The sequence below is a fragment of the Homarus americanus genome, unplaced genomic scaffold (genome assembly GCF_018991925.1).
Source record: "Homarus americanus isolate GMGI-L3 unplaced genomic scaffold, GMGI_Hamer_2.0 scaffold7626, whole genome shotgun sequence".
Lineage (NCBI taxonomy): Eukaryota > Metazoa > Arthropoda > Malacostraca > Decapoda > Nephropidae > Homarus > Homarus americanus.
Window position 1 is genome coordinate 17,841,374 of NW_024718273.1, and position 13,994 is coordinate 17,855,367.

The 13,994-nt window shown below is 40.9% G+C and overlaps 1 protein-coding gene across 1 annotated transcript; it reads right to left on the bottom strand.

The window, feature by feature from the left end:
* Positions 1-2,970: 2,970 nt before the first annotated feature.
* On the bottom strand, positions 2,971-13,305 carry LOC121859505. The gene is made up of 10 exons (XM_042356361.1): positions 13,229-13,305; positions 12,655-12,756; positions 8,893-9,029; positions 8,270-8,386; positions 6,572-6,623; positions 5,965-6,062; positions 5,616-5,724; positions 3,925-4,078; positions 3,621-3,746; positions 2,971-3,259 (listed from the first exon to the last, which is right to left on the bottom strand). The coding sequence occupies exons 2-10, from the start codon at positions 12,710-12,712 to the stop codon at positions 3,154-3,156; spliced, it is 957 nt and encodes a 318-aa protein (XP_042212295.1). The 5' UTR covers positions 12,713-12,756; positions 13,229-13,305; the 3' UTR covers positions 2,971-3,153.
* Positions 13,306-13,994: the final 689 nt, after the last annotated feature.

Below are 13,994 nucleotides of genomic sequence, written 5' to 3' on the forward strand. Positions count from 1 at the left end.
AATCCCCCGTCTTTTGTCCCGTAAGCTATGTGTTGATGATGATGGTTAATATAAAGTAATATTGCGATGAATGTAGAGCTTCACTCGGTGTATTTTTATGCCATTATGATTTGTGATGTACTCTTTGACGCGTAGTCATAAATGATATTCAGTGCAGTGCACAGAGCTTCACTCCCCGACCCAGCCTGATGAGAACATTGTCGTGACGGAAATAATAGTTGCCAAACATTGACATAACGTATAAAGTAAACATTTTTTTTGCGAATGCACTTCCAACTAATACATCATCCCTTTAGGATTGTTTCTCTGTCAAATGTCACACACAGTACCACCCATGGCCAGCCGGCCGTCAACCACAGTACATACGAGCAGAGAAGAAGCAGCATGATGAATGCAGCGTGATGAATGCAGCACACAACCCACCACACACCACTCCACTTCTTTCAAGTCCTACCTGGTCTAGGATTAAGAAGATTTTATATTTTTCTACTTTAGGAAGTTAAGGAGTGTGGAATGCAGCCCACACATCAAAACCCTGGCAAGCCGAACCAGGGAGGGGATTTCCGCTGTGGGGGCATGGGACAGGACGGTCAAGGATCCAGCCGATACTCGTGTACAGAGGGCGAAACCAGGACTGCAGAGACTGCCCCACACGTCGTCCTGAGCGATGGCATTCCCCCCAGTGTGACCGGCTATCCCCGGCCGGACTGGCGGAAAGATATGTGACAGAGAAGAACCACAGATGGAGCAGAAAAATTCATCTGGAATATGACGGAAAACAAAGATGTATAAAGAAACTCAGATGAGCAGAAAAATTCGTCTGGAATATGAAAATGAAGATGTATAAAGAAACGCAGGTGAACAGAAAAATCGTCTGGAATATGAAAATGAAGATTATAAAGAAACACAGATGAACAGAAAAATCATCTGGAATATTATAGAAACCAGGAGGAAGTGAGAAGTCAGATGATGTGGTGACAAGGCCTACAAAGTGTGGTATTGAAGAAAGAAAAACGTGCTATGTGAAGAAAGAAGACAGAAGACGCGCTGTGCTGACATCAGAAGAAAGTCGACGATGACAAGGTGGATCATCAGAAGGACCAACCGACTACCGCTGTTGTGCTGCCGGCATTCCCTATTTTCAGATACCATCTGGATGGAGGACTTGAGCCATGCTGGACCCAACTAATGTACTGATGTTGATGTTGTTGATGTTGTCGATGTGTAATACCCTAATATGTGAAGTAGGAACATTTTTTGTGTATTTTGAAGTATTTTCTCTGATTTTTGTTGATGTTTACTACAAAGAATGTCTTTTTTTAGTCTCACTTTTTTCTATGAGTTCATTTGATCAATGTTTTGGACTATGAAACACGATGTTGTAGCCATATTACTGACTGACAGATAAATTATTATTTTGACAGGCTGATAAGGAGATGTAACACCTGTTATTGTTTTGATTTGCAAGTTGTCTCGGATACAAATCTAGATATGAAGGATTTTTTCATTCTATGTTCACTTGCTATGTTTCCTTTTTCTCCTGGCATAGAGCTTTGATCTTGGCGGGAGGTATAGTGAGCTTTGTCAGATCAAACTAGTGCCAGTAGAAAAACATAAACCTATGAGATTGTTGTTTGTAAATGTGAGACTATGTTATCGCCCCAGGGATTATCTTTGATACCACACTTGATGTTGCTGTCTATATGTGACATCAGTCTCTGTGATGAAGCATTCGTCTTGGCGGGAGGTGTAATGATTGTCAGACCAAAGCTTACAGCCCAGAATTATGTCACATATAACAGCAAGTACACTACAGACCTCGAGGTACCACCACATTCCGGGTTGACACACCTCAGGTCGACCCTAGGGACTTGACCTCGCCCGCTAATGACGTGAGTTCGCCGGGTGACCTACAACCGCACCTAACCAAGACACCTGGGCAGGACCACACCTGCACACTCCTGTCCAAATCTAACCAGTTTAGTGATAATTGGTTAGAGGTCAAAAGCCAGCTGGGCCGACCCCATTTTAAGGCACTACAGTCCCGTCCACGATCATTCCATTCTCATTATCATTCTGGTTCTCATTATCATTCTGATCCTGGTTGCCATTCGAACATCACTCTGGAGATTCTCAGAGTCACGCCTGTCCTCTCCCCAGGTCGGGAGGGGGACTTCCCGACCAGACCCCAGCTAAGCAGAAGCCTCCCATAGGAGGCAGCCTAGCCAAGCATCCACTGGGCCTACGTCAGGGTACACGTGAGTCTTGTCAGAATGATTCCTAGGGTGAGTTACCTACTGTGGGAAGTGTATTCATTCAGGTGTGTCCGAGAGTCAGTGTCGAGTAACGTAAAACATAATGTGTTAGTACCCCGATATAATAGTGATATTAATGTGTCCATGTCATTGAGTGAATTACTAATAGTCCCTTTAAGAAGTAATATATGTGTATTGACATACTAGATAAGATAAGCGTATTGACGCTGAGTAAATAACACCCCAGCCATGCTACCAAGTTTCCTATCTTTACATTCCTACTCTCTATACTTTCCCTATATATGTCTTCTTCTCTCATTGTGGTTTTTCTCATTATATTGGTGGTAGCGGTTTGTCTCATTATACTTACAATTTTGTCATTTTCGGCCAAAAAATAGATTTTGTTCAAAATCTCAGTATAGGTACTCCTGAACATGCTGATTAAGGGTCTGTTAACCAAAATTTGATATCTGCATTATTACTTATTCAAATGACTTGCAAATGTAATTAAAATTTTCTTAAAAGCCATTTAACAAGTACCGTAATAATCCAGTTATCAAATTTTGGTCAACAGATCCTTAATCAGCATGTTCAGGAGTACCTGAAAGGAAGAGAACAATGTTAAACTTACTGTAAAGCAAATATTCCTGGACATCATCACCAAGAATAATGAGAGATTATACAAGTTTCTCAATTGTCTTGTAAACTATGCAACCATTTGGTAATCATGTTTAATACAGTGACTCTAACTTCCTTGTTCTAATTACTGTATCGACCATATTTCACCCTCACTTACATAACAGAGTACAGAGTTATTAGTTATCATGGGTTACAGTAGATAAGAAAGGTTGGGAGGTTGAATGAAGATGGTTGCTGGGTTCCTGTAGAAGGGGTCTCGTTACTGCAGACGAGGATCACTGACGAGGAGACACAACGGGGTGTGTTTGTTTTGACACTCCTCGTCACTTAAGTAAAAGGAGAGGTTGTGGTTCACGATAGCACACCTGTGGAGGTTAATGGGGGTCAGTCTCTGGCTTACAGTTACGTTGTATGTAAGTTAGTTATTATAAGAAGATAAGGTCAACATCCCTAAATAGTGTGACATTGTTAGTGAGGTAAATATAATTATATAGACTTCCTTATACACCAACACTGACAACCAGAATGCAATCAAACAAACACCAAAGAGAATTGAACAGTGTTACCAGCCCAGAATGACAGTATAGTACAGTATTACCAGCCCAGAATGACAGTATAGTACAGTATTACCAGACCAGAATGACAGTATATTACAGTATTACCAGACCAGAATGTCAGCATATTACAGTGTTACCAGCCCAGAACGTCAGTATAGTATAGAATTACCAGCCAGTTGACTGTCGTATGGGTGCCTGGACATATCTGTAGCAGGAGCTAGAGGGTATTGGGTTGACCTGGTCATTGAGAGAACTGAATTTAAGTGGCGGAGGTTCTTCACAGGTGCTGCTGAACCTGTAATGGTCAAGGTGTGTTTCTTTAAAGGTTTCGAATGGCACTTATCATAAATTCGTCTTTAAGTAATAAGTTATATTTATTTTTTTTTCATTTTGATATTAAAAACAATTACACCCTCTACACCTACACCTGACTACATCATCTACATCTACACCTCAGGGAGAAGGAGACTTACCTGGGTGCCCAATAAGGGAAGCCCAGGGGCATGGCATTGTTAGGTAGATCGTCTCGGATAGGGGCGTCATGGTTTGAGTCACCAGGTTGGATGAAAGCCCAAGCTGATTGCTGCTGATCGTAGTAACCACCAATCCACAGGTCAAAGGTTACGTCTGTAGAGGATGAGCATTATAAGGAGGTAAGTAAGTAACTATGTGTGGGGAGGGGGGATAAAATGAGCAGGTAAACCCACAGGCGAATGTAATACAAAACACAACACACATGTAACTTAATAAATACTTCAACCAATTTTGATTATAAGATAAAATAAATAAACTCCAACTGAACGACAGAAAAAATAAGAATTGTTAACATCTTTTAACAACCATATAACAAGAGTCACAGGCAAGAATCAAAGGTCGCAGTGTGTGTCAGTGACCTTCAATATGAAATTAAACCTTAGTGTGTGTGCTTGTCTACCATGGATATCCTTGCCCATATAATCTTCCTGCATGAATTGACAGGTGGGAAGAATCAAGAGAACACGACAATGAACAACGAAGGTCATAAAGGAACAGATTCAAACTGATAAGTGGTAAAAATTTAAGTTTAAAAACATAAAATTAAAAACAAAAAACAAAAACTATTTTTAATAAGTGATTCAACAAGTTTTAAACAAATCAATATATAACAAAATTAACAAATCACAAAAACTAATGCAATGACTTATATAATTTTTGAGTAATCACAATACATGTGTGGTCAGAGGAATAAGGATTTCAACCATTTAAAAAGGATATTGTTACGTTTTAAATGCAGGAAAGTGGCTTTCTTACCGTAGAACTCGGATACCTTCACACTGGTTACTCACCCAAGAGATTATGGTGTATCACTACGTAGAATTTTGCTCTGCTTCCGGCATTCAATGCGTTATGTACTTGATAAATGATGATTTAATGAATTCCACTAACTTCCAACATCCATCTAAGTTATTGGTTATACTTTGTCATAACCAATCAGTCATTACCCTTGGTAATAATAATAATAGAGGGGTCACAGATACGGGCAGATGATTGCACTTACGTTTATTTATTTGGCACAATTCCATACACTGGACTTATAATTTGCATGGATAGGTCAGTCACTCACATTCACGCCACAGTACCGTAAGTTATAAGGGAGAGTTTGTCAACCTGGAGAATTAATCGTTTAGATCTATTAGGCCGGCCTGGAGTGCTCGTGTAGCAAACAGGTCCTCACCATTGATCACTTCCTTACAGGATGTGTTAACTTGTCGCTGGACTTAACAAAAATCTCGGGGATTTGCACACACAGACCCGTAGCACTGGTAGGACTGTATGGCCCCTGTTCTTAAGTCCGCGGAGCAGGAGGTCTTCTCTAACCCAAGGTCTAAAGCCCACTGGCTAAATTGGTTTTTTGAGGCGTGAAGTGATGAACAGTACACCACTGTCTCACTGGCCTGCCCCCCCCTACATGTCCCAGTCATGGCTGGCCGGGTACCTTATCTCTACCGTTAACAAACATTTGGGATGGGTTGTGCGGGAGGCCCAACGCAACCCATGACAGATATTAATCACAGTGTATGAATGGTCAAAGAAATGTGCAATTAAAGTAAAGACAACAAGAGAGACAGAAAAGAGGAACAAGTCTTAGAAGAATGGCAGAAGGAAGATGGGGTAGTGTACTCACTGTTGTTGCGGATAAATTGGTACATGGCAAGGAAGGAGGTCGGGTCACTGAAGGTCCACAGGTCACTGTAGATGGACTTGCAGAACTGTCTCGCCTCTGGCCACGGCACCTGCAGGGGATATTATCTCCTCAGAGCACTGGTGATGGACCATTGCACAACCCATGTAAGTAGAAACAGGGGAGGGTCTAGGATCTTCAGAAGCGGAGTCCAAGCATAGAAAGGGGGGTCCAAACAATGTGATTGGGACTTAACAGGTAGTACACACTCAGGGTCTTAAAATGTAGAACTTAAAGAAAAAAATCTTAAACGAGAGAGAGATAACAAAGATTACATGGCAGCTGAACTGACCTTGGCGGTGGGTAAGAAGGAGACGCACTGATCGCCAAGCTTTGTGTACAGTGAAGGACAGTCAGCAAGTTTTAGCTGTGGCTTAGGGTCCTTAGGGGCTGTAAGGACAAGAAATTAAAAAATGAAACATTGGTTATATTCAATGTTCAGAAACGTTACTTTATTATATAAAAAAAACTGTAAAGGCTAATTAGCAAGGCCCATATTATGAATCATTTAATGAGGGCTTATTATACCAGGTAACTGGAGATGAATGAACAGTTGAACAAAATATATTGCCACTAAAATTCAAAGTAAAAAACAATAACTCCAGGAAGTAATAAGCAATTGAAAGACAACACATAATTGATTGTATAGCTTCAATTACACCTCCCAAGCTAACACAAGTTACAGTACATGTAATAAGCCGGACAGATTACAAAAATGAAAATGTAGATCAATTTCAGCATACACTGCAACTTAAATGTATGAAATATGTGTAATAAAACTCATGGTACGGTGTTGATGTAAGAGTATTTTGAATTATTGATGGTTTTAAAAAAATTGTCCTCTATATTGTAACACTGTAGAAGCAACCTGGGGTGATGAATGTGGCCACAACACTCACCCTCCACCACGTCCTCCAGCTTACCGAGGAGCAGCTTCTGCATCTTCATCATCTGTATTGAGAGAGGGAAATGTATATACAGTCTGATATAAGAATACAGTTATAGCTCCATTAGCAGGAACACTTGGTACAGAGCACTTCTGGGAATGAGAGATTTCCTGGGTAACAACTCGACTCTCTCAAACCCGGAAAAAATCCTCTATTCCCGGAATTTTCCAGGTACCTGTGCCGGGAAAATTTTCTCGGAATTTCACGAAATTGAGATTAACATCATCTCCCAAACCCGGAAAAAATCTCCCATCCCTAGAATTTTTTCCGGGTACTGTACCAGAATTTTCATGGACTTTTCCAGAATGACGCATCATTTCATCTCTCAAACCCGGGAAAAATCCCCCATCCCTTGGAAAATCGTTCCCACATCCAGAATTTTCCGTAAAATTTTTCCAAGCAAATTTCAATTCTGGCTAATGGAGAGTTCCAGCTAAGAGCGATTCCAGCTAACAGAGATATTGCTGTACTACCCTACAATGACAAAAGAAAACAAGTAACAAGTTGTACGAGGGGTGATCAAAAGGTTTGGTGAATGGTACAGTGACCAAGGAATGAGTGAATGGTGGTTAGACCTGTGGGCCTCCTAGTTGCCACCATTACAGCAGCTGCCAGTGCACTGTGTCACGGCTTTGAATGAAGACGAGTCTGTGGCATCTGGTGCATTTATAGAAATGTCACAGTTTGAGCAACATTCAAACATGAAATTTACTTTATGCTCAGCAAAACAGAGACAGAAACACACAACATACTTTAACAGGTTATACAGATGGAGCTGTGATTTCACTACTTTCGGGAAGGAAATGAGTCACTGGACGGTGAGTCAAGAAGTGGTCTCCTTGACACGGTGCACTGGCAGCTACTGTAATGGTGGCAACTAGGATTCCCACAGGTCTAACCACCATTCACTCATTCCTTGGTCACTGTACCATTCATTGTACTTTTTGATCACCCCTCATAGACTTACTACTATCAGTGAGAGTCTGTCTTTTCCCTGGCTCTTCGCACTATTAAATTAATGATACTGTACAGCATTGTACTGTAATTTAAAAAATAGTGTTTTATCAGGTTTCAAAATACTGTACAGCTGCTAATGTTTTATCCTGTCTGTTTCAGAATACAACTGATATTGTTGTATTTAGGAAAGACTGGCCCTTAATAGAGTGACTGAAATGCCTCGCTAACTATAATAAAGGATTTGCTTACTGAGTGCATTATAAATATTGATACATCAGTCTTTACCTTTACCTGTACCTGTACCAATACATTAAGCAACAATTTACCTTTCCATATCTCTCTTTTTTCCCCAATATTTAGTTGGGTGGATATGCATAATAAAATATACTGTATCAGACTAATTACAACTTTATAAGAATTTTCAGCATACAGTACCAGTAAAATCACTTGGGCCCTATCATAAAAGCTGTGAAAATTAAATGATACACAAAAACAAATATGAAATAAGAAAAAGAATCAAAGGAATAAGAAGGACTGTAAAAAAATAATAATTATGTTAAGAAGCAGAATAAATTAGATAATTTGTAAGAATTTAAATATAAACAGAAATAAAAAAAAATAATAAAAATAATCTTCCTGAAATGCTTCTTCTTTTACTAATGGTATGACTTGTTGCCTGAAATCAGACCTCACCTTACAGAGCCTGGGGTCCTTGGTGGCAGCACAATCAAGGTTTCTACAGAATTTGTGGGGTGAGTAACAGGTGCCATTACATAAGATTTTCCCTCCTTGACAGTCATACTTCCAGAACTAAAACACAGGAAAACAATTAAATGTTTGTATGTGTCTGTTGCATTGTTTACAGGTGTGTGTACCTGTCTGGTGTATTGTATATGCGTGTGCCTCTGTTGTATTGTTTCTGTGTGTGTACCTGTTGCATCGTTTATATGTACCTCTGATTTATACATGAAGATCTATGATGACTAATATGTGAATATGTAACAAAATTATACCCAGATGGAAAGCTAAGACCAAGTTTGCATATAATGTTCACTGAAATACAAAATTCCTCACAGAAACATGCTAATAACCCAGTTCATTGAGAAGAGCTACATTAAAAACAGTGCAAATGAACCTAATAATTAAAAATACACGGTTCTAAATATTTCAATCTTCATACTTGCAATATCTGGAAGTCTGCTGGTGCCATGTCCAAATGGAAGATTATACAGCACAACACTAATAAATTATAATATCCGTCAGTTTCTCCATGACATGATGAGTAATTACCTTGACCATGAAACACTTCACCTCACCTCACATATTTCAGGGTTCTCGTCAGAGCTATCAGGACAGTCAGTACCTCCCTTACACACTAGGCGGGTGGAGATGCATTGTTCACCAGTAGCACACTCTATCTCTCGTGGACTGCAACTAGTAGTGGTTCCTCTACCTGCCGAAGATCAGTAGATATTAGGGGTAAATCATTATTTCTGTTAAATATTACTGTGTAGATTTTTAATAACTATCAATTATAGGGTGACAGGTTCTGCTTTCCACTACAGTACTGTGAGTAAATTGATATGGCTAGATATTAAATCTAAGTTATTAAAATCTAATATAGAAAAATTACTATAATTAGTTAAGCTAGCCCTGTACGCTTAAAATAGCGGTACCCAAGAATAAGTGATAACCTAAACTTTAAAAACGTACTTAGCTATTGTTTCAGGGGCTGTTATGAGTTGAAGAGGGTCTTGGAGGAACTGAGAATCTAGAATACTGTAGTGGGCATCTCCCCTACAAACTGCTTAGCTGCATCCCACCTGCGACGCTTTCCTTAGCAACCAAGCGAGCGGCGACACCAGATGGTACGGTAACCTAGCAACGGAACCAAAAGACCGGCGACTTTCTCGGGTTTTCCCAACATGACTCATAGATGACTCACGGCCGCTGGGTATATAAGCTCTGTCTCTCCAGTGAGATTCATTCTGACCATCTTCTTGAACAAGCAACACCTCCTCCTCCGCCGCTGCCTGGCAGCCCTCGCTTCTCCTCGCCTGCCTGGCGGTCCTTGCTCCCGCCAGCGAGCATGGCGACCCACCAGCTGTCCTTCTCTGAGCTTCCTCACCAACCAGCTCTCATTCTGGCCCATCTTCCTGAACACGCAACACCTCCTCCAGCAAGCTCCACGCTGTCAGCTTTCATTCAACCAGGAGGCCAGCAACAGGCAACATCTTCTCTAACGAAGCTCCTGCACATCTACCTCCTTCAACACGCTACTCACCGAACGTCTCTACTGAGCAGCTCCTCACCACACGGCACCTCCAGCACCATTATACCACGAATTCCTACAATACCCTTTAGTTACCGGCTGTCTGCTAGATTTTGGAGAGTTGCGTCTGCCTTCCATGAAGTGTTAAACGAGAATGGCGTTTTTACCGCCTTGTACAATTAAGAACATAAGAATGGAGGAAACTGCAGTGGGCCATACTGGGCAGTCCCATTTACACCCAACCCCCATTACTCATCCACCCAACCCCCATTGCTCATCCATCCAACCTCCAGTATGTTTGAAGCTATTTGTTATTTTTCTTTACAACAATATTTCTTAATGAAAATACATATTTAGATTTTTAGTTAACTACAGCCACCGATATCGAGTAAATTAAACGATATTAACGTGATCCATAGAGAAAGGGGAATGTCGCACTACTTCCAGTCTTGCGTGTGCCAAATAGTGTTTTTACCACTAATTTTTGTACACTCCGCTTAATCATTTCCCTAACCTAACGAGTTAATTAAATCATTAATTAATTAGGAAATTATTTACACATACCACATTGGATTGTTATTTCATGTCCGATAACACACAAGATCACTACTGCGGTGCTTCAAGGACCCGGAGGATAAAGGTGAAAATTAATTCCCACAATGACATTCGTGTTTACTGTTGACAGTCGGCGTCTGACGGGCTGCCTCACCACTCGGCGTCTGACGGGCTGCTTCACCACTCGGCGTCTGACGGGCTGCCTCACCACTCGGCGTCTGACGGGTTGCCTCACCAGTCGGCACTCTCGCCAACCAGAGCGGTCTCGATGTCACGTGACACTACTGTGCATGCACAGACTCGAACTGTAATTGGATATTGGCAAGATAACTTCCCTGAGCCAAGACTGCTCTTGGTCAGAGTGGCCAATCATATATGTGTTTGAAAATGAAGCCGTTGCTTATGACTTCTCAAGACTCATGGTGTTCTGCCAACTACTTAAGAGTGTGGTTCAGACTGTGTGAGGCTAAGGACGTTTGGTTTTGTACTAAAAGACGGAAAATCCCCAAGAAAGAAAAGTATTTCATCATTGTGGCTTTTCAGTTTCTGTTTAATGGCTCGTGGTAGGACAAATTACACATACCAGCGTGGTAAAGCTTGTGTAATACGTCTATCAGGAAACACTATGCAGTGCTACATATTAGAAAACTTGGTGTTGTAGTTGAAGTGGACTAAATTTGGAAAATTCAAATATAATCATGGCCGTGAAGGAGTGTGGGTGTTCAAAAGTAAATTCATGGTACCAGTGCCTGACTGCAGTGCGTACTCTGATACCATTAATTCAGTCGACCAGTGGTCCTTCCTGGTACAAGTGACTTAACTACATCCCTTTATCCTCCTGCATCTGATAATTAAGGTACGATTAAGTTAAGCTGGGTTAGGTTAGGTAATTGAACAGTCTATAATGAAATAGTAACTTAGCTTAAGATTATCATTTACCTGTCATTTTTTTTTTCACATTAAGTGTAACAAGACCAGAAATATTCCTCTTATTAAGTTATTATACTGCATATACTGTTATTATTATTATTATTATTATTATTATTATTATAATATTACTGCTACGATAACTATGGCATTTATTATTGATACCTCTTAAAAAAAACTTTATTACGATGTTGCCTTACAATTTAGTGAGTGACATATACAGTAGTTGCAAATCCCTTCACAGCAGTGATACGATTTTCACCAAACAGACTTGTCTTTATATTACAAATTAAATATCGTAAAATATTCAACTGATAGCAAAACTGAATTTACTGGAAAATAAATCGTAAAAAAAATAAGCCGCATTTCTTCCGTAAAATGACTTACAAAACCATTTCCTGAAACATGCCGCCATCAACCACATGTTTCAGGGGTGCCAACACAACCATGCATACACCCCGCTTTGATATGTTTCCAGTTTGTTTACGTAATTTATTTTAATAACATGCCTTTATTGTTATGATTATTATATTATTATATTATTATTATTTAGTAGAAGTAGTATTTTCTGTTTGCTAATTGTCTTGTTTATTAAATCAGGGAAGTTCTGGTCACCGTATTACAGAATGGATATAGAATCCTTGGAAAGAATTCAGAGGAGAATGACAAGACTAATCCCGGGCATTAGGAACCTTGAGTATAGAGACAGGTTAAAGCATCTTAATTTGCACTCCCTTGAGAGACGTAGAGCGAGGGGCGACCTGATAGAGGTGTATAAGTGGAAGGCAGGGCTAAACAAAGGGGACATTACAAAGGTACTCAAACTATCCAACCAGGAGCGAACTCGTAACAATAGTTTTAAATTAGACAAATTTAGATTTAGGCGTGAAATAGGTAAACACTGGTTTGGAAACAGAGTAGTGGATGAATGGAACAAGTTACCAAATATCATCATTAATTCGAATACGTTGAATTGCTTCAAACATACTGTAGGTTGGATGCTCATATGAGCAATAGGGGTTGGGTGTAAACGGGACTGCCCAGTATGGGCCAATAGGCCCGCTGCAGTTTCCTCCATTCTTATGTTCTTATGTTCTTAAGTAATGGGTGTATGGAGAGGCTGACTGTCAAGGTATATGGGGGGGGGGGAGGAATGGGGAAGGCACAGGGTGGAGTGAGGTGTGTTGCAGGGTGGCAGATGGGAGTAGATGTAAGAGTAATTAAGTTATTTCAGCCGGTCATTCAGGTGAGGCGTTCATAGAGATTCCCAATTACAACGCAAATAAATAAGAATATACCAACGCCAGAATAAATAATAACTTACCAACGTAGAAGAGTAATGGGAGAGTCATCAATAGTAGCCAAGGTTTAGTAGTCGTCATCTCGCTGTCTAACCAAACCTCCACTGGGATGAATATATACTCGCCTGCAATGTGTTCAAAACATACAATAAACATAGTATGAATAACTGGGGAAAGAGCTACCATTTCTGCACTATATTTCACGAAACGAAAAAGAAATTCACGTTACCACTGTACTTTGTTAGTTACAGCTGTACTGGACAATATTTACATCACCTTAGCACTGTATGTCATCGTCGTATTTGTTTTGCGTTACTGCAGTACTTGTTTAACTTAGATGCAGTATATTTCACTTAACCTACCGGCAATATATACTTCATTCAATTTACCGTGAAACACCACCAGCCGCTTTTTTGTATACACTGACACTGTCTTGAACTTTATCACTAGGCTATCCGTGAGAAATAAATAAACGTAGTAGGTCTTCAGTCACAATGCTCTGTGTCCATATATAACTTTATTGTATATATACAGAAAGAACCTTTAATGTTGTTTGATTATGTAGGAGTTAAAAATTAAGTTAGGAATTTGACTCACGTATAGTTTGACTGTGGTGGTGGATAGTTGGTGTTACTCTGTGTGAGGCTCTCTGCTGTCTGGCAACCTGAGACCTGAGTCCCTCATTCTTCCTCCCTCATTCTCACTCCCCCCATCCCCCCCCCCCTCTTCTCCATTCCAGTCCCTCCCTTCCACTCCCATCACACACACACCTGGGGATTACCAGGTGAAGGTACAAAGCGAGACCTTGACTTATTGAAAGATGTTGAGTCAATGGTAGCACCTTCACACCCCTACCCCCCACATCGTCTACACCCCCCCCACCCCACCCTCTTCTACACCCCCACCCCACCCTCTTCTCCACCCACCCCCCCTTCTCCACCCCACCCCCACCCCTCTGCACCCCACTCCTCCCTCCCACGCTCCACCCCTCCACGCTCCCACCCTCCCACACGCTCCCACCTCCTCCCACCACACGCTCCACCACACGCTCCCACCCCTCCTCCCACACGCTCCCACCCTCCTACACGCTCCGCACCCTCCTCCCAGTGATTCTCAAACGGGTCCGCGAAAAGTTTTTGAGAAATATTGCATTTAACGTTTGAGAGAGATTTGGTGATTCCAGTTCGCAGGATATTTTGGATTTGGGTTGAAGTGAACAAATGCTTTGGACTATGATTTATTCTTTGATTATTGATAATATTTGTATGCGTCATGGTATATAAAGGGTCCTTGGTTGAAAAAAAGTTTGAGAATCCCTGCTCTACACCAGTGGTTCTTAAGCTGGGGGGCGCGAGCGGTCAGA